Source organism: Phytophthora sojae (genome assembly GCF_000149755.1).
Source record: "Phytophthora sojae unplaced genomic scaffold PHYSOscaffold_4, whole genome shotgun sequence".
Taxonomy (NCBI): Eukaryota; Oomycota; class Peronosporomycetes; order Peronosporales; family Peronosporaceae; genus Phytophthora; species Phytophthora sojae.
The window spans coordinates 6559014-6583795 of NW_009258118.1; the positions used below are offsets into that span (position 1 = coordinate 6559014).

The following is a 24782-nucleotide window of genomic DNA, read 5'->3' on the forward strand; positions in this document are numbered from 1 at the left end:
CAAACTATATCTGGCCCGATTTGCGTCTGGGGGCTGCGAGTTGCGAAGCAGGGGCCAGAAATGCCGCTTTTCGCCGGCAAAAGGGACCGCCGCGAAAACATGTCTGGGGCCCTCTCAGATCGAGGTTGCAGCGGCCGTAGATCATCACACAGGCGTTTAGCTGGCCATAGTGCTACGGAGTGGCTATATACAGTGTACTATTGTCCCCAATGTCTTGCAGTTCTAATGCGTCATGAGAGGTGGGGAGGTATGGCCAACTTGGAATGCCTCCCCTCTGAGCCTTATGCTACCAACTCAGGTCAGATATAGCTAAATTGGACTAACCGATCATGTAGGAGCTCCATTTTATATAAATCGGACTCCGATTTAACACATCAAATCGGGTGGCAAAATATTTGAAAACCACAATATTAGTTGCTTGCGTATCATACCAGACACAATTGGAAGATGCTGACTCGCGGTCGCCTCGGTATCCGCCGTGCGGCGGCTGCTGGGCGCCATGCCTCGCTCTTCCAGGGAGCCTACCGCCTGGCCCCTTGCGTCACGGACCTCGCCCCGTCGTCTGCAGTCGCGTGGGGGCCGTTGGTCTCCTCTTCGCGCTGCTTCTCGCAGCTTTCGGGGCTCGAGGACGCTTCCACGCCTGAAAAGCCCTCCAGAGCCAAGTTCCGCCGCCATAAGAAGGCCAAAGCCTCGAACGAAGAGAAGCTAAGGCAGAGTGAATACCTGACCAAGCTGCAGGCCAGTGGGGGCAACGCCGACGCGGCTCTTGAGATCCTGGCGGCTATTCAAGCGGCCGACGGCTCGGGGCTCTCGAAGGAGGTGGCCACGACGCTGCTGACGACCTTCGTCGATAAGAACAGGGTCGACAAGGCGCTGCAGGTGCTGGATCTGTCCTACAAGCAGAAGATGTGGCTGCGGGCGCCTCCCTTCGAGGCGCTCATCACCAGGAGCTACAAATCGAAGCACTACGACACTGCCCTCCAGGTGTTCGACTCGGTGCAGCGCGCCAACTTGAGCCCCAGCAACCTGGTGTACACCACGGCGCTGCTGGCGGCCCACAGGTTGAGGGACAGGGAGCGCGTGCTCAAGATCCTGGAGCAGATGCTCAAGGACGCCAAGCCCTACTCGTCTCGAGCCTTCCAAGTGGCTCTGAGCGCGGCGGTCAAGTCCAGACTGCACCAGTTCGTGCTGGAGTTGATGGAGTGCTCCAAGGCGCTGGATGTCGAGCTCACGAGCGAGCACTACCACTTCGTGCTGAGGAGCTATGCCGCTGTGGGCAACATGGAGGCTGCCTTGGGTACTCGAGACACGCTGCAGCAGAACGGGTTCGAGCTCACCGACGACGGGGTCCACTGGCTCGTGCACTGTGCGTGCAGGACGGACCAATGGGACCTCGTGCAGGGGCTTCTGACGCCGCCAGTTCCAAGTGCTGACGATGGTGAGGGGGTGGCCACCATGGCGATCGCCTTCAACGCAGCGATCGCGGCCTACGGGAACAAGGAGCGCTGGGCCAAGGTGGTCGACGTGTACGAGCTGATGCCGGAGAACCTCCGCCCAGAGCTGAAAGGCTGGCACCTGGGTGCTGTCATCATGGCGCATGCCAGAGCTGAAGACAAGGAGGCGAAGCTCCGCGCGCTCGAAATCTTCAACCAGCACAAGGACAAGGTCAGCGAACTCGCATACGGCGGCGCGATCACCGCGTTGCTGGACACGGAGCAGTTCGACGAAGCCCTGGCCCTTGCGGAAAACATGAAGCACAAGGAAATAGCTTGGGGGAAGAACGTGTACCAAGCTGTGGCTTTGGCTCTCATCCGCCGCGGAACAGCTGAAGAAGCCGTGCAGTTGCTGGAGACGAGCGTTCGCTGCATGGGGGATGAACCGGACGGCTACCTCAACATCATCCAGTTCTACACGGACCGGCACCCTCGTCCTGATGTGGAGCAAGCTTAGACGATCAACTTGCTAATCAAATACAGCTTCAAGCACGTTGAAAGAGCGAGACCAGGGACAGGTGAGTTGGGACGAGTTGAGGGAGAAAAACTAACGTGCTCATTCTTCTTCTTGGACGTGTTTGGAAGAAGATGCCGGCGAAAAGCAAGAAGCCCGCGCTGCAGCGCGCTAAGGAGCTATGTGGGAACGACACGCCCCTCGAGGAGGGTGATCACTGGTTCGCAGTCGCCAAACCGTGGTGGGACGACTTTCAGGCCTGCAAGCGAGCCGAGGATGCACCAAGCGTGCGTAACGACCCGCTCATTGACAAGCAGCTCAGCTCCAAGACCCGCACGGTGTCAGTTCTCAAGCCGAATCTCGAGGAGGGCCCAGACTTCGTGTTTATGCCGGAGTTCTCATGGGAGGTGTTTGCGCGCGAGCTTGATTTCGACTGGGAGATCCGACGCGAAGTCGTCTACGAGCGAAGCCGCCAGCAGATGGAGATCGAAGCTTATCCCTTGACGTTCAAGGTTTCTGTGAGCTTAAACTGGTATGCCAGCGTGCAATTTCACTAACGTTTGATGTTGTAGATTTTCTATTGGAGTAGCGGTGAGGCCGAGGCGGAAGAGCTCGTCGACGATGCAGGTCGAGCCGTGGTTGTTCTCGCCAGTCGGGCGCATACGCTTGGACAGTTGCTTAGCGAAGTGTGGCTAGCTGCGTCGGATGACTTCCAGCAAAAGTTCCCCCAGTTTCTGAGTGGTATCGACACAACTTCCTCGATAACCAGACCCGCCGCGTCGGAGAGTCAACGTATTCGTGCCTGCTACCGCACTATCCGCCTAGTTGATGGCGAGGAAGTGTGGACACCGATCGAGAAGATGATGAAGCGCTCACGCACACCGCCAACATCCTTGCGACTGAAACCTAGAGCTAAGAAGCGCCAGGTCCGTGACGATGATGGAGAGAATGCGGATGAAGAAGATGGCGACGACGAACAGAGCGAGGCTGAGTTTGATGAACACGCCGACCAGCTCAAGGGCGACCGTAGTGGTCTATCGGCACTGATGAATACGAAGCTTGTCGATCTCCGCCTGGATAATCGGAGCGAGACCGCTAGCGGCCCAGCGAGGATTCATGAGCTCCTTGTCGAGCAGAAGCTGCAGGGTGCTGCTAATAGCGGGGAGATGGAGTGGCCGAGCCAAGGCCTCGAGATGCAGTGGCGAATGGACCTGGCAAAAGGCGACTTGCTGGACGCCCTGGACACGTCGAAGACGTGGTTTGAGGCTCGAATCCTTGGTGCAAGACGCAACAAAGTGCACGTGCACTATCGGAGCTGGGAACCCAAATGGGACGAATGGATCCCCCGAACCTCCGCTCGGATCGCCCCACTGCACTCTAAGGTGCCTAAATGGCGCAGCACCCTACGTTCTCACTCGTTGGTGCAGGTTGGCATTGAGGTTCCAACTCTTCAACACCCGAGGTGGCGTAACGCTACGGTGATCGAGGTGGTCCCCAGCACCGACGGTGAAGTCACGCAGGCTCGGGCGGAGGAAGATGGCGCTGGGCTCAGGGTGCACGTGCAGGTGGACGAGGACGACATTTGGCTGCCTGCGAACGACGACTTGCTCTGTCGGCCAAACACGCACAACGAGTCGAAGCCCTTGAGCAAGGTCGAACGGCGGCTGCTTGCCCACGATGATACGTTGCCATCCGATTCGTCCGAAGTTGCGGAAGAAGTCCCCGCGGAGCCCGAGGAGGAAGAAGAGGACAATGGTGAAGAAGAAGGGCAAGACGAGCACGAAGGACAGGAAGTGGTGGAAGTGGACGGAGATGAAGATGAAGAGATGGGTCTAGCGGGCCACCATGAGGGCTCCAGCTCTCCACCATTGCGTCCCCCGAGGGCGATGCAAGTGACGACGGCGAGTCGTTACCGAATGGAGCTACGAACTCGGACAGGTCCTGCTCGCGATCTGAATGCAAGCTTCAGCCGGGTTCAAGTCCAAGGCTTATCCTCTGCGGGTCGAACGCCAGCTCGAGGCCGGAGCCGAAGCAGAACCCGAGTCTCAAGTGATGAGACCTCCCCGGAGCAAGTATCGCCAGCCTCCCCGCCGAGTGCCTCTCAGCTGCAGACACTGTGGGCCCAGGTGGGCAACGACCTGCAAGCGCTGCATACGAGTTGGGGTCGGCTTGGTGAGAGTCTCATGGCGTTCGTCGACGCTCACGCCCAGGATTGAGACGCAAGCGCTAAGAAATCAAGGATCGAGGCGTTCAGGAGGTTGGGCTTCGGACAAAAGTAAGCTTTGCGTTTAACACCGCTCGAGTTTACGGTGAAAAATAGTTTTTGTAATTGTCAAGCCAGCTCCAGTGTTGGGAGTCTTGTTTTCGTAACTTCTCTTGAAGCACCACTTTTCTGCTTTCGAGGTTGCCCACCAGCCATTGCACTGCAATTTAAGGGCAGGTTGCAGCGAGCTCCAAATGTCTGCGGGCGACGCATTGCAATGCGCCGAGCTATTTGCCGTCTCAACTGCGTACAGTACATGTAGTTGCCGTTGAAGTGCCGGCCGGGGATCGTGTTTGAAGTTGACGACCACGATCGGCGAGCTGCCGGCACGCGGCTCATAATCAACGCCTCGCCGGCGTCTAATCCGCGTCGAGGAAGTCGCCGCCAGCTGCCGCAGCGCCGCAGCTCCTGCGCGATGCAGCCTGGTGGCAGGTTTTCAATCGGCCCTCCTGAAGTCCATCGACCGACGGCGGCACTGTATCGAATCGACGGCTCGACTAGAAAATGGTCCGGTACCGACTCCTTCTTCAGCTGTAGCCACCTCGCGCGTCCAGCGTAGCACTACAGTCCTGCAGCAGATGCTTTCGCTGCTGGGCTTAGGCTCACCTGGCCTTGACAGCTCTGCAAAGTTGCCAGCGTATTATCCGCCCGTGCTGCTGCTGCCTTAGCCACAGGGCGGCCAGAAGCAGCTTCAACGACCGTATCCTGCGCGAGTGGCGAGCTACAGCGGAACAAAGGGTGAGACCGCTTTGTTGGATCGCGCCGCCATGCCAACTGAGGGGCCCAGCTCTCGGTAGAGTTTGGTAATCACGTGCTGCGAGTGGTTTAGCGCAGCCGCAATGCGCTGCACGTCCGGTGGTGAGAGCATGGCGATGCGGCTTGCACTTGAGTTTGTCTCCACCAAAATGACTGCAGAGGCCGCCCCGAGAGCAGCCACAGTGTCACCAACGAGGCCTTGACTTGACGTTTGATGGCTTGACGCCCGCTGAGCTGACCTGAGGCGCGGGCCGCCACCAACAGCAGCCCCCCCCCCCCATACAGTTGAGTTCCCGCAGTGAGGCATCGTGCGGCGAAACGCAGCGGCGACAGCAACGACAGCCAGGTCATGAGAGAGCACTAAAAGCACACCGTGGTCCTTGCCGTCGCGCTGCGCGGGTGCACTGCACAAGTCCACCGTCAACTCAGCGTCGTGGAGATCGCGGGAATCAAGCGCATGACACTGAGGCCAGCGCAGCACGTTGAAAATCAGCTAGCGCGCTCGTAAATCATGTCGCCGCAGCGCGAGAAGAAGTTCTCTTCGTGTCGTTGCCTTGACGCTTGGAAGTCACGAGTGGTGCGACTACTGTTAGTCAAGCGGTCGACAGCTTGTTACTACCCTGCTGAGCGTGGACCTAGCTGTAAAGGCTAACCGACAGCTTGAAGCACTGTCGGAGCTGCACGACGGCCACAGCACGGGGATAGTGCTTTCTGGCTGCATCTGCCCTCGAATAATGTAGTGGCCGCTCGAGCATTGGAATAGTTGCGGTGATAGCTGCACCTCGAGTCGATATGTGCGCTGCCACTACTGGTGCGTGGCTATCCAATCTAATGAAGCCATCGCCATCCGACCTGTTGGCGATGGAGAAACTTGGTTCCTCCCCATGAGGAAATTGAGTGACATTCTCCAGCTCGCCAATGCGGTACTTCTCTGGCCCACATAAGAAACAACACTTCAGTTTTCTGGACATAACTTTCTACAAAAAAATCGTTTGGTGACTCGCAATACCTCAACCGAAAGCTGCGCATTTGCTCCGTTTCACGTTATGATTTAAAAAAATCTAGCAGCAGAAAGAAAAGAGAAACAGCCTTTTATCTGAAGTCCGTTTTAGGCAACATTAGGTTTTTTAGCGAGGTGCCGTCAAAAATTAGCGATATTAGAAAATAAAATATCACCGTAATCGCGAGTGACTGCTTTACCCTTATGTTCGGTTGTCGATGTTGTAGCGCCTGTTGGAGACGAGTTAGAAGGGCTACAGTTTTGAGGTTTTTCTACGCGATTATCTCGACATGCGCAGACCCATTTATTTTGGCCAATAGTAAGCTGAAGCAGTTGATTATACCCAATCATATGTTACATGTGGTTCACATCAAATTGAGGTTTAATGCCGAATGCTGTTTCTTAAGTGGGCCAGAGAAGTATTCAATGAGTCCGGGACACACCACGACTTGTCATGCGCATCAGTGGATACACATATTCAGCGCCAAAGTGCTCGGCTGTTGAGGTCCTGTGAGCCGAATCATATAATACTCTTTAAAAATGATGAACTTCAACTTCAGCTGTGACCCACGGGATTTGCACACGTCGACCGAAGCACGCAGTACCAGTGGTGGCGAGTATTCATGGGGCCGCTGCCATAACCACCACTACTGCAGTCAACTCGCCGGCCGGAGAGCACATTATTTGTGCTACCACAGGATGCAGTTTCCTGACTGCCTACCAATTCTCAATTCTCGCTTCTTAGCCATTACAGTCAGTCGTTCCACAGCAACCGAACTGCTTCAACTTGCTGGCTGGTTATCCCGCCCTTCGTCGCCACAAGTCTTAGCGTAGCAATGTAAATGACACATCACTGGCAACTACTGTATGGCCGTCAATGCTTAGCGACTCATGCCGTATCGCTCGCTGACCACAACACCGACTTAACGACGCGAAGAGAACTTCTTCTCGCGCTAGCTGATTTTCAACGTGCTGCGCTGGCCTCAGTGTCATGCGCTTGATTCCCGCGATCTCCACGACGCTGAGTTGACGGTGGACTTGTGCAGTGCACCCGCGCAGCGCGACGGCAAGGACCACGGTGTGCTTTTAGTGCTCTCTCATGACCTGGCTGTCGTTGCTGTCGCCGCTGCGTTTCGCCGCACGATGCCTCACTGCGGGAACTCAACTGTATGGGGGGGGGGCTGCTGTTGGTGGCGGCCCGCGCCTCAGGTCAGCTCAGCGGGCGTCAAGCCATCAAACGTCAAGTCAAGGCCTCGTTGGTGACACTGTGGCTGCTCTCGGGGCGGCCTCTGCAGTCATTTTGGTGGAGACAAACTCAAGTGCAAGCCGCATCGCCATGCTCTCACCACCGGACGTGCAGCGCATTGCGGCTGCGCTAAACCACTCGCAGCACGTGATTACCAAACTCTACCGAGAGCTGGGCCCCTCAGTTGGCATGGCGGCGCGATCCAACAAAGCGGTCTCACCCTTTGTTCCGCTGTAGCTCGCCACTCGCGCAGGATACGGTCGTTGAAGCTGCTTCTGGCCGCCCTGTGGCTAAGGCAGCAGCAGCACGGGCGGATAATACGCTGGCAACTTTGCAGAGCTGTCAAGGCCAGGTGAGCCTAAGCCCAGCAGCGAAAGCATCTGCTGCAGGACTGTAGTGCTACGCTGGACGCGCGAGGTGGCTACAGCTGAAGAAGGAGTCGGTACCGGACCATTTTCTAGTCGAGCCGTCGATTCGATACAGTGCCGCCGTCGGTCGATGGACTTCAGGAGGGCCGATTGAAAACCTGCCACCAGGCTGCATCGCGCAGGAGCTGCGGCGCTGCGGCAGCTGGCGGCGACTTCCTCGACGCGGATTAGACGCCGGCGAGGCGTTGATTATGAGCCGCGTGCCGGCAGCTCGCCGATCGTGGTCGTCAACTTCAAACACGATCCCCGGCCGGCACTTCAACGGCAACTACATGTACTGTACGCAGTTGAGACGGCAAATAGCTCGGCGCATTGCAATGCGTCGCCCGCAGACATTCGGTGCTCGATGCAAATTGCCTGCAGGCAGCAATGAATTAGGCTGGCGGGCAGCCCCAACTAGTCCTGTCAACCTTACCTCACAAACCTCCAACCTCCCACAGGTTAAGGTAAGGTTCCTAACCTCCCTAACCTCCCCCTATACAAAACTCAGTATAATGGAAAAAGCCGGGACCAAACCCCCAGCCAACTCCAGTACTACATGTACTGGAGCTGGTAGTGGGCGTACAGTACCTTGGGCGTGACTGCAGCTTCCAGCCTGCACGAACGCAGCATATTGCAGGACAGATTTCTAAGCCTCACCGTTTGATCTACCAATAATGTGAACTTCTACAGTGTAGTAGTAAAACAATACACCTTTTATTGTGCCTTTCCATCCATTTACTTCAGAAGTATCGATGACGACAGCGATCTGTCCAAGTTGCGGAGGATGCGAATGCCGCTATTAACGTCGCTCGTAGCTCTTTAAGACGGTGGTGGGTCACACCTGAACCTGTGCCTCTGTACCTCTGTACCCGCTTTCATATAAAACGAGAACGTCTAGCCTTCGGCTTAACGAAGCCTTGTCAGCGTGGCAGGAGGCTAGATGTTCTCGTAGGCAACAGTGGACAGACGCCAGTTTGCTGAAGAAACACTATCGACATGTGCGAGGCGCTATTATTCAGCGCGTCAGTGGGGAACGGTGCTCGTTGATCATCCAGGTCGACCACTTCAGGCTCCAGTCGAGCCAGCTTGAGGTACCTTTGTGTCGTTAAGGAGGTTAAAGCGAAAGTTTAGAAAGTCCAGTGAGTTTGGAGGTGGGTTAAGGTTAAGGAGGTCAAGGTAAAGGCTATGACAGGCTGTCATTGACAGCTGAGGTTGACAGGACTAGCCCCAACGCGCCACACACATCCTGCACAAATCCAACGCGGTAGTCCGCGGTCATCGGCCGCTGAGTCCTGCTGCTCAACCGCGGGTGCACGCCACTTGAGGCGCGGAGCATTACTGCCCGCGTCCGCCTTTTTGGCGCGCGATCAGGCGCCGAGCTCCATTCGTTCGTGGCGACTTGACGTTGCTGCTGTTCTCTGCTGGCGAGGCGGAAGCCACCGCGCGCAGATGGCTCAAGGCTCACCGCTCGGCGGCGAGCGTTGTTGAGTGCGCCGAGCTTCCGACGCCGTTCTTATTCAGCCTCATTTGCGTCCACAGCGTGCCCTCGAGCGGAACAACCTTATCTGGGCGCCTGGTGTCCGAAACCAGACAAGCCACGGCCTTGCGATACCCGGCGGCGGTGCGGCGAGGCTGTGCAACTGGACCGCGAGGCACCTGCAGCGCCGCGGGGCCGCTGGCCGCGCTGGCGCCAGCGATTGTTGCTTTCTCATGGGCCCGCATGTCTCCAAGTGCTTGCAGAGACGCTTCGTCGCCACCTTCGCGAGCCGAGCCACCGGCGCCACCCAACACTGGGGCGGAGCAATGCTACTCTCCGCGCGGAGCTCTTTGCTAGAGCCCGGGCGCCGCACTTGACGTGGCCCGGATCCCGCCCGTAAGCAAGCGCTTGCACCTCCAGTGTCCGCTGGCCAAGGAAAGTCCCTCGCGATCTGCCCGCGGACGTCCCTCGCACCGAAGTGGAGGACGCTTTCTCGAGAATTACACATCGGCTCGACCGAACTGCGAGCTCAGGACCGCATCCTGCTCGAGACTGACTGCCTCCGGCCTCCGTGCGTCAGTCCAACGGCAACTGAAGCTGGACGTGAGTCGCGCCTCTGCAGGGTCTCATTGAATGAGTCATTCCGGCCGCAGGACTAAGATGCGAATTTGGGTGCGCACCCGCCGTGACACCAAGTCCAGCGTGGTGCTGGCCTCGGCCGTGAGTTAACGCGCCAAGCGGCCAAGCGCTCGGCGGGCCGGGCCTCTACGAGCGAGGCAGCTTGCGACTCGCGCTGCGACGGCGTGCCTGACCTTCAGCGTTGGCGCCCACCAATCTCGAGCGCGCCAGTGGCGCATGCGAGCTACAGTTGACTCGGGATCCGCGCAATAGGTTCTGAGTTCGCGGCGAGCCACGCTTGTGGGCGACTACGGTTTTCTGGTGATCCTCTCCGCGTGAGCTTTGCCACCGCGGTGGAAGTCTTACAATCTCTGCCGACGAAAATGTTGGCAAATTTACAAATACTCGCTATAGATAACCGATTTTGTGTGGAGTTCACCTCACACCTGCAGCGCGCAACGCTGCAAGCCGTCGGCCGTGGCCGCAGCTGTCAAAAGGCAGTTGAGGCCGCGGTTCGTCAACGCCGCGATGAGAGGCACGCCCGCGCTGCGTCGAGCTGTCGCGCGGGGCTTTTCCAGCGAGATTGGCGTGCGTGCACGGCGGCCCAGCTCGGTGCGTGAGACTTTTCCATCGTAGAAGAGGCCGAGGGCGCTGTATCTGCGCTGCAAACAGCGCGGTGGTGTGTCCTGCCTGCCTTCCTCCCAGCAAGCTGTTTTGCCCCCCTCCAGTCCGTACGTGGCGCCGCGCTCCAATTCGAACAAGTTGAGCGCGTAACATGCATGGGTGGGTGCCTTCAAGCAGCAGCTTTCAGCGGCAATAGCATCAGGACTCGACTCGCTCGGCTCAAGCGCTCGGCAGGAGGTGGAGTCCACCTCCTGCCGAGCGCCGGTCTCAACTGGTGAATTTCGCCACCCTGGCCCGGTTCATCACTGCAAACAAAGGTGAGGGGCGAGTGTGAGGCAGACCTGGGCGCGTCAAGTGCCGGTCAGCGCCAGGACGCAGCTTTGCACATCAAAGTGAAAAGTGGCTGGCGGCATATCCTCAATGATCATGGCGGCCTTACTTACAGCAAGACGATAGTGGTCAGCGCGGGCGTTCTGCACGCGCAGGTGGGTGAGAGAGAGGCTCGAAAGTCTTGGCGCCCGGTCTGGCGCGGACGAGTCTGGGAACGGAAGCGAGCATCGGGTTTCGTGTGTCATTTCAACTCGCGACCCAAGTCTCATTTGCGAATCGGCCGCGTCGAGCGCAGACGCAGCAAGACTCAGACGCTCACAAAGACTGCGCTTCAACAAGATACTGCAGTAGCAATGCCGCTGACCCACCTGCCGTCTCTCGCTGCCCCGCAGCCCCAGCCGCTCGCCGTGCTGCCGCCGCTGCGCGCCTCACACCAGCTCAACCAGCACTTCCCACTGCAGCCGCAGTACTCGCCCCAGCACGCCTTCCTCCCGCAGCAGCAGCAGCAGCTGCTGCCGCCGGCTCCGGCCGCCGCCATGCCCTCAAATGCCGACCTCACTCTGAGCGGCCCGCTGCGCCGCGGCAAGTGGACGCGCGCCGAGGAGGACTACGCCGCCGCCACCATCTCGTACTTCTGCGACGGCCTGCTGGCCATCCAGTACGGCACCACCCTGCGCGGGTACTTGGCGCAACAGCTGCACTGCGACCCCATGCGGATCTCCAAGAAGCTGCTGCCCGGCTCGGTCTTCGCCGGCATCAAGATCAACCCCAAGATCGGCCGACGAGCGTACTACCCGTGCGCGCAGGACTCGCCCGCCGCGGCGCGCTCCAAGGAGAACGCGGCCATCCACCTCACTACCCTCCGCCAGGCTTTCATCAAGAGCATCGAGGAGGAGGAGCAAGCGCTCGAGGCCGCCAGCAACGGTGTCGTTGTCAAGGACAGCCCCAAGCTGGCTCCGACGCAGAGCAGCCCCAAGCCTGCGGCCTCCATTGCCCGCAAGCGCAGCTACGACGACATCAACAGCGTCGTCCGAGCCCAGCAGCAGCAGCAGCAGTTGCAGGGCTACCCGTCATCTGTGGAGCTCACGGAGCCACAGATCTCCTACCACTTCCAGCGTCAGGCAGTGCCGACGCTCTTCAACTCCCGGTACGCTCCGGCGGCCACGGCCACCACGCCCGTGGTGTGCAAGCTGCCCAAGTTGACCGTCACGGACGACGTCTCCCGTCGTGCGTCCTACTCAACCCAGCCACGCAGTGTGTCCCCCGTGACAGTAGCAACATCGACGGCAGTGCTGCCGCCACTGCGTGTCTCGCTGGTGCGATCCTCCATGTGCTAGACTAGTGGAGTGAGCTGTGTGTTCTTTTTGGTGGCATGGCGTATTAGTGTAGATAAGTTAGCGACACGAAGTAGTGTACTACAAACGATCAATAAATGCTCGGCAGGACCGGCGTAATGATATCAAGACTTTCAATGCTTCTGACAGCTCTTGCGTTTCGAGCGGCGAGGTCACGCGCGTCTACAGCATTGCAATGGGACCACGGGAAAGCTCGATGCACCTGTGCAACAAGTGCAACCGATTACCAACCACAGCGTCCAACGCAGTGCAAGCACCAACCGTGGCCGCCCCGCTGCAGCTGCAGCTAGCGTGGCGGGCGTTGCATTCAAGTAAACCACCAAGTTCAATCAAGACAGGACGAGGGCAACGACAGCCACGACACGAGCTACCGTCACGTGCGGACCAAAAAGCTCCGAGCCAACAACCACGACGGGGTGCAATGAGACGCTTGTGGGTGGTCCCCCCGCTGCAACAGGAGGAACCTTCGCACGCACGCCGATATGAAATGCCGCGTGGTGGGTTGGGAACGAATGTACATTGGTTTAGAGCAACGCTACCCGGTCAAGTCGTGAGGATGCGGCAGCGTGCGCTCGTGGCTCACGGCGCCGACTATCGTGAGGTAGTCAGCGCGTTCTTGCACTATTCCGCAGCTTGACTTGACCCGCGTGACTCGGTTCACTCGCGGTCACGCTAGTCGCCGGTTGGAAAGGCCGGGATGGTCACACTGCCAGCTTTGCCGCACGAGTCTTCCGAGTGAATATGCGGCGGACAGGCGCGGCGCTGGGTCGGCACGTTGTGCTCGTCCTTCTCCCAGCAGGTGAAGACCTGCGAGAAGAGCGTGGCGTGCTTGGCGTCGCTGTCGTCGCCACCGCCCGCGTGCGAGCACTGGCACTTGAGCGCCGCATCCCCGAATGCCGCGCGCAGCTTCTCGACGTCCACCTGTCCGCCGACATTGTCCTGCACGAGCTGCGGCGTCGGCGCGAGCGTCTCGTTGCGCTCGAGGTTGATGGCGTGCGTGAAGTAGTCGATCTGCTTGAGCCCCGAGCACGTGCCGTGGCGGGTCCACTCGTGCTTCCAGAAGTCCGCGTACTGCGGGGACGCCTCGCTGAACTTGACGTCGGGCCAGTACTGGTGCAGCGTGTCGATGCCGAGCTCGCGCTCGATCTTGTCGGCGTCGAAGGCCTCGCCCGAGCAGAAGCTGGGCGGCGCGCTGCCCGACAGCTCCGGCCACAGCCCGTGCAGCGTCAGGTGCGAGCGCCAAAAGCTCTGCGGCGCGCGGCAGCCCGGGTACTGCTGCTCCTTGCCGAAGCAGAAGGCCGGCTGCCAGCTCTGCGCCAGGATGTACATGTCGAAGGCGCTGGGCGGCTTGGGCGCCAGCTCCTGCACCGCCGCGTCGAACACGGCCACGCGGTGCGCGTCGTCCGCCGGCGCGCCGGCTGCAACCGCGCCGACGAGGGTCGCAGCCATAGCAAGCCTGGCGAACATGGTCATCGGAGGAGGGACAAGAAGAGGACGAGAGAAGATCGTCTTGAGGAGATCTGGCAGAAATGATCACCGGAAGTCATTATGATAGGTCGGCAGTTTTTCTGTGACGGCCGAATCTTATACACGACAAATACTAATTTATAAAGTGTACTTTGAGTTCAAAGAAGGAGAAAGGTATCTACTTCGAAGTACTTTTCATTTAAAGAACAGATCACTACCACGGTTTGAAGATTGGAGTAACGCAAGTGCGGCGTCATACAGCTCTCTACTACACGATAGACTTACCGGTAGCTCATTCGCACGTCGGAGTTTGGCCTTCCCCAAGTGTGGAAGCTTGTAGAGATTGCCGCCAGCCTCCTCCAAGATTGCCCGCATGCACGCCTCTAGCGTAAGAAAGATGTTGTCCACAGTGTCGGGTTTGAGCTCCCGAAATGCGTCCTCAACCGACGCTATAAGCGCATCGATGCCCTTCCTTGGTAGACGGTGTTGAATGCTTTGCATTGAAGCAAAAACTCCCAAGTCAAGGCAATTGAGCTCGGGTGAGTTGGCTGTTTGGCATAACAGCCTGATGTTCCACCCTCCTTCTGTTCCCGCTGCGACAACGTCCGGATCGGTTGGCGACACGTGCGGCTTCGCATTATCTTGTTGCACGAAGATGAACTGGCGACGGTCCTTCCTTGGCCACTTCGACTTGATAGCTGGGAACACCTTGGTGATCAGATAGTCCTTGTAGACATTTCGATCGACGGTATCAAGATTGCGTGTGCAAATTTCCCCCTTGGCTCTATTCTTGCTCTTACGTTGTGCCTTATACTTCTCCGTGAAAGACCAGAGCCCCACCTTGCCATCCCATCTCTGCTTACGGTGTGGATCGTACCTACACAGAAATTTCATACAGTGTCAAAGGTTATCCACAGTATAAAATTATAAAAATATAGAGACTTACCGAGGGCGTGCGAGTGCTGCCAGGAACATGGTCTTGGGTATGAAGCGCTTGCTCTTCCAGGCTCGTGGAGGCATCTCTTCACCGTCAAATACAAGGTAGGAACGTCTGTTGCGGTCTGCGTAGAACCACTTCTCATCGACGTGAACCACGTTGTGCATCGACTCGAAGCGTAACGTCGTGTTGTCGACGAACGACAGCGCATGTTCGACACGGTCCAGCTTGTTCTCGGGGGTCAGCGCCGGCTTGATAAACGTCGTACGACGCCGTACCATGCCTTCCTTCACAGCTTGTCGTACTAGGTGCCGGGAGAGCCCTGAAGCAGCCGCAACGCGCCTCTCAACTGCCCTATCCTCCACAGGAACACTCGCCAGCTTCGTCCGCACTTCATCTCGATTCTTACGCTTCCTGCCGCTGTTCTGCTTGATCCGGCTAGCCCACTCGCCACCAGGAACACCAGCCACCACCGCAGCCGTGTAGCGCTTCCAAATAGCGCTCACCGTGGTCGGGTCACGCTTCACATGGGCCCCGACGCGGGCGAAGGCTCCGCGGGGTAGAACTCCATTGTCACTTAGCTTGAGGAGCTTGTCGATGATGCCTCTGCGCTCCATGTCCACTAGGTTGGCCTTCGTCCGGCCCTCTTGATATCGGCTTGCTACTTGGAGCGGTAAAATGAAAATGACGTGGGCAACAGGAACCCGTTTGAGATGAGCGGAGATTAAGAGCTTTCTTTTTGTCCAATCCGCAGCTTTATACAGCACGTAGTGGTGGAGTTATTGGTTAAAATGTCTGTTTCCGGTGATCATTTCCAACCAGAGGAAGTAGCTGTTATCTTGGGGGGGGGTCCCGAGAAGTTTCTGGGGTCTAATGGAGCTGGGAACAATTGACGCCACGAAGAAGATCAAGGATGCGATCGGCGAAAACTTGCCCGCAGGTACCATCCACGTGCTGGTGGACTCTCCCCTCCGACAGTTCGAGTGGTGGATTAGGCTTGACATGAAGACAATCGCCAACTTTCGGCCGTACGAGGAAGTTGCGGAGCGTCTGAAGGACCACCCTGAGGTCAAGGAGCTGGAGCATCAACTATTGAGTCTGGTTCCTGGTATGCGCACACTTCCGTCCCCCTTTGTCATGATCGAGTGCTCGTCGGGCATGGGGAAGACGCAAATGGCGTTCAATCTCCAGGCGAGTGGAGCGTTCGATGTCTTCCACATCGTCCGCGGCGCGGCGGGGGACAGCGAGCAGGCGGTTTACAAGCCGCTTCACGGTCGATCGATGGCGTCCAACGTGTGAGCCAAGAGGGACGCGGATGAAATGGAAACGGGGAAGCTCCACGAGTTCTACGAAGACTGCGAGCGGCACCTGTACGCGTTCCTAGTCGCGGTTCTGCGTGGGGACATCGGCTTTAGCGCGACTGCTTCACGCGCTGATGTCGAAGACGAGCTTAAGCTGCGCCGAGAACGAGGAGACAAACCCTGCGTCTTCAGACGCTGCGCTGCGGATTACATTGCGGCCAGCAGAACAAGGCAAGAAAAATATTTGCGCGCGATGAGGAACGTGATTCTCTCATTCAAGCTGCCGCTAGTGGTCAGCTCCACGAGTGGAACTGGGCGAGGGCTATCGAGCTCTCATGAGGGGGTGATGCCATTCAAGTGGTGCGATGTGTATCCGTCTCTGCCAGGAATTGCTCTCGATGAGGCCTACGTGAGGCTGAATAACGTGCCTGAGGAGTTCAAGAGGCTCATACAGCACAATCGGCCGCTGTTCTCGGATTCTGCGCTGATAAAGACTGACGAGCACCGTTCGGACGATCTAGGAGACTTCCTCGGCAACATTGTTGACCGTTTGGGACCAGCGATCCGATATAATATATCATATTATGAAGCGACCAAGCGAAGCCTTTGAGCTGGGCCAGTTTGGATTGCTGCTGGGCTGCGACTTCAGTTTGGAGGACGAATGTATCGGCGTGGTGACCGCCCATTACGCCTGCTTGAAAGTGTTGAAGCCTTTCATACTGAAGGCCACCGACATATTGTGGCGAGATGGGAAGCAGTGGAAGCCGATTGGGGCGTTTCCCCCTCCAGAGTCCGACATGGTGCTGCACCTGGCCTTGACTTCCGGCAACTCATTTCGTCCCCTGAAGCAGCCCTTGTATCAGATGATGGAGTGGCCAGCCATGAAGAATCTGCTAGTGTTCGACACCGACCGACAGCGCTCAGGCCAAGTCGTGAGGTTTGAGGCACTTGTAACGGCTTCCATCGTGCTGGCCAGCAGAAGCGGCGGCGTCCACGGGGCTGGCTTGTCCTCCTTTTTAGGTGTAATGCTGTATGAATTGGGCGTCGCATCGGAGATTGAAGCCACGCAGTCTTCGTTGGACGTCGAGGATGCATTGTTGAGCCAAGTTTTGGTTCCGTTCCTTTCGCCTCCGAACGCGGCGTGGCCCGACTGGTTTCTGAGTGACTGGGAAAATACTTCCGCAGAGTTCGCGGATTTAACGTTTACAGCCGACGCGAAATCGGGGCGACTCGACTTTCGTGTTTCTTCCGGCGCCACTTCCTTCGAGTGTTCACGTTCCATGAACCTGTCGGAACTTGATCAAGTTATGGATCGAATCCCCTCTGAGTCTTCAATCCATTTAATTGTTACGAGTGCGGTGGATGGGGTATGGGAAACATTGAAACCGGCCGCCGACAGCGACAGAGCGGCGGCGTGCACCCAATTCTATCATATTACTAACGGCTCAGGAGGGCAGCCTACCTGGACGCCATACCCCGCAATGACAACGACGTCCGATTCTGATGCCGGAGGGAAGAAGAAGACAGTTCTCGTGCTTGAGCTAGCACCTGGAGAGTGAACGGTGCATCATTGCTTGAGTTTGATACTTTTGTGACTTTGGGAAGTGTTTTGAACGCAACAAATTGATTGATAAAAAGAATTGGTTAGTAACGATCAGAAATTGGGTCACCACGCTGTAGTCACTGTCTTTTAAACAAAGCAACCAGTTTTTTTCTCTCTCTCAGTCACCAATTTGACACCGTGAACACAACACGAATGCATGAGCACGAGTTTTCGAGACTCAAGGACGTACAGTTTCCGGACGAAGTAGCTGCTCTGGGCCATGTTCTGGAGCTCATTGACGAGATGCTGATGACACGCGAAGAGGCTGTGGTTAAAGCTGCAGGATCAAATCAACTGGCATGGCTGCAATTCCTCCTAGAGACCCACGATGGCGATCTCATGGATGCTGTTGCCAGTGCCGCAGCAAACGGGTTCATGGAGGCTGTGATTCGCATCATTCAAGAGAAAAACTAGCAAGAAAGTGACAGTGACAGCGACAGCGATAGTGACAATGACAGTAACGACAATGACAACGGTAACGGCAATGGTAACAATAAGTTGCAGTCGGTGAGTCTCGACGTGCGTCCATTATTAAGGAACGCAATTGTGGCAGCAGCACGGAGTGGGCAGCTCCCTATCGTCACTGATTTCTTGCCGCGACTTGCGGGGTCCGGTCGCATTAGTGACGACATACAAGAGATGCACGACGCAAGTTGGCAAGCTCTGAATGAGGGCGCGGCGCATGGCCACCTTAATGTGGTGGTATACGTGGTGGAGTTTGTGACTCAATGGGGTTACATTGAGGACTACACTTCTAGTGATGAGGGTGACGCTCTACTGCTGGCGGTTCGCGGCGGACATGGTCACGTGGTGCAGTTCCTGCTGCAAGGGTGCTTAATCGCGTGGAATACTCAAGACGCACTGCACTGGCAGAAGCTCTTCTCTTTGAGCAAAATGAGGTGGCCGAGTGGATATGCGATCTGCAGGACGCTGGGGAGGAGGCCTCGGAACTTGGCACTGAATAACCAGTCGGAGTCCATGCAGCCACGTTGCATATTGATTTATGTGTTGTTTTCGTAGCAAGTCTAGGTTCGAGAGAATAAAGCTGCATTGCTGCTTCCCGTATTCCTGAACATCGGCTAGATCTCACGAATATAACCAAGAATTGAACGAGCAAAGCAAAGCACGTAGTAAGCGAGCTCACTCGATTGGTATTTCTAATTCCACATGCATCGACGCATATCCTGTCTTAAGCCTGGTCGCGACGAATGTAGAACAGAACATACGCTCGAGAGGACACGGCATCCTCCGCTGACGCCTCGCTCGTATGGCTGTCGTTGAAGTTGAACCAGCACTCGTTCACCGGGTTCTTCGCCACGGCAGTGTAGTGTCCGCCGCCAAGACCCCCCATGTGCTCGGAAACAGCGAACAGATCATAAATGGGCTCGGAACCGTTTTGCGGCCCGATCACAAACTCCGAGAGGTCCAGACCTTCGATAGGGAACTCTACCAGCGTCGAAATCTTGTCACGGTGCATGTAAAACGAGTTCTGAGCGTACCGGAAGCGCTTCAGGTGGAAAATCAGCACCTTGGGGAGCGAAAACAGGTCGAACTTCTTGAACGCGCGGACGTGGTCTTTGCACTTGGGGCAATACCACGTGTCTGCTTCGCCAAGCTGTTCCCGTTCCGTGAACTTGGTTAAGCAGTTTAGCAGCGTGATCGGCTCAGCCTTGGACGAGATTTTCAGGTTCTTCATCGAGTCGTGGAGGTCGATCCGTTTTGCTGATTTTTCATCGTAACCTCGTTGGTAGCTGGCAAAAAGTAAGCACAACAACAATAAGTTAGTATCTTTACCTAGTATACAACTGAATGCCACCCATTTCAAGACGTACCCATTGCGATTCCACTCCAGCGTAAAGCTAAATGGCTTGTTCGAGCTGTCAGGAACGTCCACGGGCTCGTCGTCCCTCGGGAGATCACTGATGAAAGTGGTGCCTCCGTTGGGTTCTGTGACGTGCAGGCGGTACGGCAACTGCTGGTCCTGGCCGCATCCAAACTCTGTTCTGGAGTCCTTATCAGCGTCCTTCGTGGCCACAAGACGGTGCACAATCTGCCACACTTTCTTGTGTATCCGAGCTTTTGACCATTTCCGGTCGATCGACACAAGAAGCGGCGTATTGAATAACTCCACTTCGACCCGTCGCTGCTTCGGACCATATCCCTCCTCCACGAGCATATCGTAGCCTTCGGAATTGTTACGTCCATCCACTGGTGACGCAACGGGAGCTTGGTGGAGCAACTCGACGAGGTGCATCTGCTTTGCAGGCTCTGACTCAGTCTCCAGCGTACCTAACCTTCTACCCGCCGTGGGAGGGCGGATGGTAGGCGACGAAAACGAGTAGTCAGTCAGCGGCAGCTCGAGCTCATACGCGTGGAGGACGCCGTCACGAAGCCGGTCAACGTGCATACGATCCGAGTACGCCTTAAGAATCCGGTGGTTCCATACTTCGACGAAGAAAATCCACGCCACCGGGACGCTTGACAGTTGACTGAGCTTCTCCTTCGCGTCTTGCAGGGTGCACATGTCCTCCTTGGGGAGGTGCAGAGCGTACTTCATCGGAATATCACCATTAGCCCAGAACAGCTGCACTTGGACGGTCACCGTTTCCTTGTTCGGGATCGGCACCGACAGGTTCATGTACGGGTCGAACGTGATCGATTCGTTGCCGCAGTCCGGGTTCGAGCACGTCACGTGGCTGCGGAGTTGCCCCATGAAGTTGTCAACAATGATACTGTTGTTGCGACGAACAAACTGCTGCCACTCTTCCTGTGCCACCTCCGGGTCTTCGCGACCATTCCTCTCAACAGGCTTGGTGTATGGCTTCGTCTTCACACGGTTGAGGTCTTCATGAAGGCCATCCAGCAAGAAATTCATCAGTTCCTGGCTATCCTGTTGCTGGTACCCCGCGAACTGGGGCGCGTACTGGCCGATCACGGACTTCAGGCTCGTTGGGGCGACCGCTGTGAATTCCCCGCTCCAGATCTTGCGCAGCAGCGACGCGAACTCGACTGCCATGATTCCCTTCATACCCAGAGGGTTATGTCGGTTAATCTCCTTGGTGAAGAATGGGCTGCCAGTCTCCGGGTCCTTCTCGAGGAAATAGTCCCGAAGCGGTGCTGTGTTTATCAGACACTGCAGCATGCTGTTCATAAAGCACGTGTTGCCCAGGTTTCTCAGCCCCACGACGCCCTCAAAGGTAGGCCGGCCCTTACCCGCTTCACTCCCGTAGTCGCGCGCAAATTGGTTGTATGAAGAGGCCGGCGAGAACGAAGACACTGGCGACGTAACAGTCGTGCTCACGTTCAGAGCCTTGTGCGTGCCCACAGGACACAACAACTCGTTTTGGGCGTCCACCCACCTCTTTGATCCGTCCACATCGAGCTCAATTCGGAGCGAGTCGTGCATCTCCGACTTCTTGAGATCCGTAACACGTCCAATTCGCCATTCAGGATAATTCTTTCGATCCACTTCCTTCCCCACGAGCACCTCGTCTCCAACCTTAAAGGCGCGCCAATTTGGGACCTTCGTGTGCAGCGGCGCGATGCGCGCCGACGTGCGGGTCAGCCACTCGTCCCACTTGGCTGTCCATCCACGGTAATGCACTTTCACCTGCGTGTCGCTCAAATCGATCACGCGCGCTTCGTACCACTTCTTGTCCGTGTCCAAAGCGTCGATCAACTGGTTCTTCTCCAGCGTGAACCGCCACGCCTCCGCCTGGACTTCACTGTAGAACTTGCCGTGTCTCCAGTCCAGCATCTCTCTGCCAGGTTCCGCTGCAAAGCGTCCTTCCACCAGCAAATGGTGCAGCTTCTCCCTGCCAGGCTTGTAGTCCCTCTGCTCCAGCTGCAGCTCCCCCACGGAGGTGCTTTCCACCAGAATATCGGGTCTGCGGGGGCTTGAGAACCCGTTGGCGCGTGACTCGGCCACCACGGCGTCTCTCAGTGGGGTCCAGGGCGAGTCCTCGTCCATTCTGTAGCATACCTGTACAGCCTTGCCGATGTCCTCCTCGCTCACATCACTGAACATGTTCCTGAGCGCAGGCGTGTCGGCCGCCGCCCTCCAGATCTTCATCTTGAGCTCCGAGAGCGAGCACTTCTCGCTGGCCGTGAGCACCAGCGGCTTCTGTTCATCATCCAGCAGCTCCACGGGCGCCTCGAGGCCCGTGCGCCAGCCCAGCACCTCGAAGGCCACGGGGTTCACCTCCACGACGCGGGTCTTGGCGGGCCCGCGGGCCACCACGGGCCTAGCGATCTCCCAGTCGAAGCCGAATTGGTCCGACAGCTGGTTCCACACCCGCTGGCTCACAAGGCGGTAGTCCTTGCCCTCCACCTGCAGCAACAGCAGCAACAATAGCGTGTGAGTATCTTTGAGTGGGCATATCTCGGGCTCCAGAGCTGCGTTGCGGCTCGTACCAGCATGGGCTTGAGCACGGCGACCTCGCGCGCGCAGCTGCTCAGCTCCGCGTCCAGCAGCGCCGCGTTCTGCACGCGCAGCTCGTCGTTCCCGCGCGGCGCGGCGTCGTCCGAGTCCTCCGAGTCGTCGTCCGTCTTGTCCGCGCTGTCGTCGCCCACGTCGCGCCCGAGCACGCGCGCCCACCACGCGGAGGACACGAGGAACCAGTCCTCGCCCTCGCGCAGCTGGTCCTCGGCCAGCTGCCGCTCCAGCGACGCCGCGAGACGCCGCAGCGCGCCGCCGCCGGCAGCGACTCCCTTGTGCCCGGCCGCCATTACGTGTGCGTGGCTTCGATTTGTGAAAACTGGGCCGTTGGTTTCCGAAATTGGACTCGTTTGGTCCGGACCAAAATCGATAGGACTTTTTCGTGGATCTAGCCAATCATCTTAAACTCATGTCGCATATGTCACATTTCGACCAGTGTAGCCATATTGTTGAAGATGGCTACATTCCAACGGACATCTGATACTGTCCTGAGCAAGTAGAAGAAATCCAGTCGTCTCCATCCTTGGCGAGGTACAACTTGAGGTCGTCTGCTCTTACGTTGTACAGGATTTTCACCGCCTTCTCCATGATCTTGGCAGGCAAACAACCGACCAGCTCATCCGCGTCCACGGATAGACAAGCCACGTTGGCACGTACGGCAACTAACGCGCAGACCACGAAGCCAGAAGCTCATCTGTAAGTCTCATGTCATTGGATCAAATTGGAATCACATGGTGTACCCGTTTCAAGGTACAGCATCAAAACCGTACCTTGAGAACTGGCCATACTCGTGGATCACCGCGTACGTGTGCGCGTTAGTCGGCTTCGAGGCGCATGTCGTGGTCGCCCAGGCTGACTCCCAAGAGTTCGTGTGTGCGATACTGGATAAAGTCCTGGTCAAGGCATCTAACGCCTTGGTAGGCTTCCAAACGATAGAGCTTCATCTATATCTGGCGAAGATCGATGACGACTGGTACACAGTCAAAATGCAGCTTCTGGGCACTCTTCGCAATACGTTTCTCGACCCGAGCTCGCTGGGTCTTTGTTGTCGGACCAACGCCGCCGCCGCCGGAGCCGGTGGTTGCTCACAACGGAATTTGCTCTCGACCCGACAGACCTCTCGCCCCATTGATCCTCGCGCCAACAGCACCATGAACGCCAAGGCTGACATCGCCTTCCTCCTCAACCCGAAGGCGCAAGTGCAGATGCTGAACTATCAGTCGCCGGTCGAGGACAATGTCGCGACACCTCCCGCGACGCCGCCTCCGATGTCGCTCTTCCGCAGCCTCTCGCCGGTGGAGCGCTTGCCCACGCTCTCGCTCTCGCCCACCCGGAAGCTGCCGGCCTCGTACGAGCCCATGTACGAGAAGCGGTTCAGCAACGTCCGCTGCTACGGGGACGACAGCACCCGCCTGCCAATGCTGTCGCTCGTTGCGATGTACGCTGCCAACAGCTCCAACTCTACGAGCAGCAGCGTCTCGCGTACGTCGTCGGTGGCAGGCAGTGAGCACAGCGAAGAGGACCACAGCACAACATCCCAGCATCTGACGACCAACCAGACCCACGCCGGCAAGACGCGCGTACGCAAGACGCACACCCCGCCGTGTCAGGTCCAAGGGTGCAAGAACCTCGCCGTCTCCCGCGGCTGCTGCGTCCGCCACGGCGGTGGTTCGCGCTGCGTGGTCGCTGGCTGCTGCAAGCGCGCCAAGCTCTACCAGCGCTGCTTCCAGCACGGCGGCTACAAGACGTGCACTGAGCCTGGGTGCACCAAGAAGGCCAAGCGCTACGGCCACTGCTGGTCGCACGGCGGCGGCCGGATCTGTGAGGTCCCGGACTGCACCAAGGTGTCGACCCAGGGCGGACTGTGCTGGGCCCACGGCGGCGGCAACCGCTGTAGACTGGAGGGCTGCAGCCGCCGCTCGTACCAGAAGTACGGTTACTACTGCGTCCACCACGCGAACATGAGCGCGGACACCGAGAACACCCACTTCAACGCGAGTGTGTAAGAGGTACCTTGACTGTAGTTGACTGTGTGTTATTTATCGCAATACATAAAGTGGAATTGAATGGGTCTATGAGTAAGAGTGCACCAAGCACCAAAGACGGCTTTGGTCAATGGTTCTGATCTACTAGCTAGGGGGGGGGGCAGTCTTCTTGAGTACCAGGTACAGCCTCGATCGAGTGTTAGCTCCGACAGGCATGCGCTGCACTCGGACTCCGAGACTCGGATGAGGGGTCACACCGTGGGGCTAACCGCTTTGGCGGTGATCTTCCAAGTCGAAATCCATGCGGTCATGCTCCGAGTTCCTGGCATCTTGTGCTGTTATACTTAGTATTTTATTGGACTGAGGTTTGGATGCGTTGCGGGGGATGCAAACCAAAGCGCATGCCCCTCGCATAAGAGCATTTGAGCCAGAGCACTCAGATCGTTGTTGCTCAGAGCTGGCCGGCGGTGTCGCCGTCGCAGCGTCTGCAGCGATTAAACCGATTAAAGTCGGCCTATCCACCGCTAGATCATCAGAGGACGCCCCCATCTTCACCTTCGTCTCGCTTCAAGCTCGCCAAGCAGAGGCGCTAAGAGCGGCAGGCTGCTTTGAAAGCAAGCGTCGCGGAAAACCCGCCTGCTTCGTCGCGTTTTCTGAAGTTTTTCTGGCGGTGCTGCGTGTCTACAGTAGATACAAGGGCCACGTTGCGTGTTTATTAACGCCCTATTAAGGCCAGAAACAGCGCGCGCTGCTCGGTGTTGGATGCGAGATTGCTCAGCGGCCGAGTGGCGTTGCTCCGCTTTGCGCTGGCAATGCTCGGCCCAAGCGAGCGACAACGCAGCAGTTGGTGAGCTTCAAGACAGCTTGGCTGCGACAGGAGACGCAAGCCATCGACTTGATACAGTCCCCGACCGGCACCGCCTCCTTCATGAATGCCAATTTGAGACCGAGAATCAGATGGCCGCACCAACGATAAACACGCGCCCCAAATTGATTTGGCCGGCCGTGCGCATCGCTCTCATCTT

The 24782-nt window shown here is 57.4% G+C and overlaps 8 protein-coding genes across 8 annotated transcripts; 5 read left to right on the plus strand and 3 right to left on the minus strand.

The window, feature by feature from the left end:
• Window positions 1-732: 732 nt before the first annotated feature.
• PHYSODRAFT_463821 (hypothetical protein) lies at window positions 733-1932 on the plus strand (the record flags this gene model as incomplete). Its single annotated transcript, XM_009529450.1, has 2 exons — window positions 733-1395; window positions 1516-1932. Coding segments are annotated over 2 exons (1080 nt in total), but the record flags the coding sequence as incomplete, so codon positions are not given.
• A 149-nt stretch (window positions 1933-2081) lies between these two features.
• Window positions 2082-3584, plus strand: PHYSODRAFT_503103 (hypothetical protein; the record flags this gene model as incomplete). The annotated part of the gene is made up of 3 exons (XM_009529451.1): window positions 2082-2459; window positions 3081-3434; window positions 3480-3584. Coding segments are annotated over 3 exons (837 nt in total), but the record flags the coding sequence as incomplete, so codon positions are not given.
• Window positions 3585-4279: 695 nt separating this feature from the next.
• On the minus strand, window positions 4280-5721 carry PHYSODRAFT_301248 (hypothetical protein; the record flags this gene model as incomplete). The annotated part of the gene is made up of 4 exons (XM_009529452.1): window positions 4280-4771; window positions 4817-4915; window positions 4956-5429; window positions 5620-5721. 4 exons carry the CDS (start codon window positions 5719-5721, stop codon window positions 4280-4282), a joined length of 1167 nt encoding a protein of 388 aa, XP_009527747.1.
• Window positions 5722-11513: 5792 nt separating this feature from the next.
• On the minus strand, window positions 11514-14449 carry PHYSODRAFT_354681 (hypothetical protein). Its single transcript, XM_009529453.1, has one exon. It carries the CDS (start codon window positions 13497-13499, stop codon window positions 12699-12701), a length of 801 nt encoding a protein of 266 aa, XP_009527748.1. The 5' UTR covers window positions 13500-14449; the 3' UTR covers window positions 11514-12698.
• An 854-nt stretch (window positions 14450-15303) lies between these two features.
• Window positions 15304-15729, plus strand: PHYSODRAFT_257173 (hypothetical protein; the record flags this gene model as incomplete). The annotated part of the gene is made up of 1 exon (XM_009529454.1): window positions 15304-15729. The coding sequence occupies one exon, from the start codon at window positions 15304-15306 to the stop codon at window positions 15727-15729; it is 426 nt and encodes a 141-aa protein (XP_009527749.1).
• A 586-nt stretch (window positions 15730-16315) lies between these two features.
• On the plus strand, window positions 16316-17290 carry PHYSODRAFT_301251 (hypothetical protein; the record flags this gene model as incomplete). Its single annotated transcript, XM_009529455.1, has 1 exon — window positions 16316-17290. The coding sequence occupies one exon, from the start codon at window positions 16316-16318 to the stop codon at window positions 17288-17290; it is 975 nt and encodes a 324-aa protein (XP_009527750.1).
• A 1233-nt stretch (window positions 17291-18523) lies between these two features.
• PHYSODRAFT_503684 (hypothetical protein) lies at window positions 18524-22062 on the minus strand (the record flags this gene model as incomplete). The annotated part of the gene is made up of 3 exons (XM_009529456.1): window positions 18524-19085; window positions 19167-21664; window positions 21748-22062. 3 exons carry the CDS (start codon window positions 22060-22062, stop codon window positions 18524-18526), a joined length of 3375 nt encoding a protein of 1124 aa, XP_009527751.1.
• An 861-nt stretch (window positions 22063-22923) lies between these two features.
• PHYSODRAFT_500447 (hypothetical protein) lies at window positions 22924-23778 on the plus strand (the record flags this gene model as incomplete). The annotated part of the gene is made up of 1 exon (XM_009529457.1): window positions 22924-23778. The coding sequence occupies one exon, from the start codon at window positions 22924-22926 to the stop codon at window positions 23776-23778; it is 855 nt and encodes a 284-aa protein (XP_009527752.1).
• Window positions 23779-24782: the final 1004 nt, after the last annotated feature.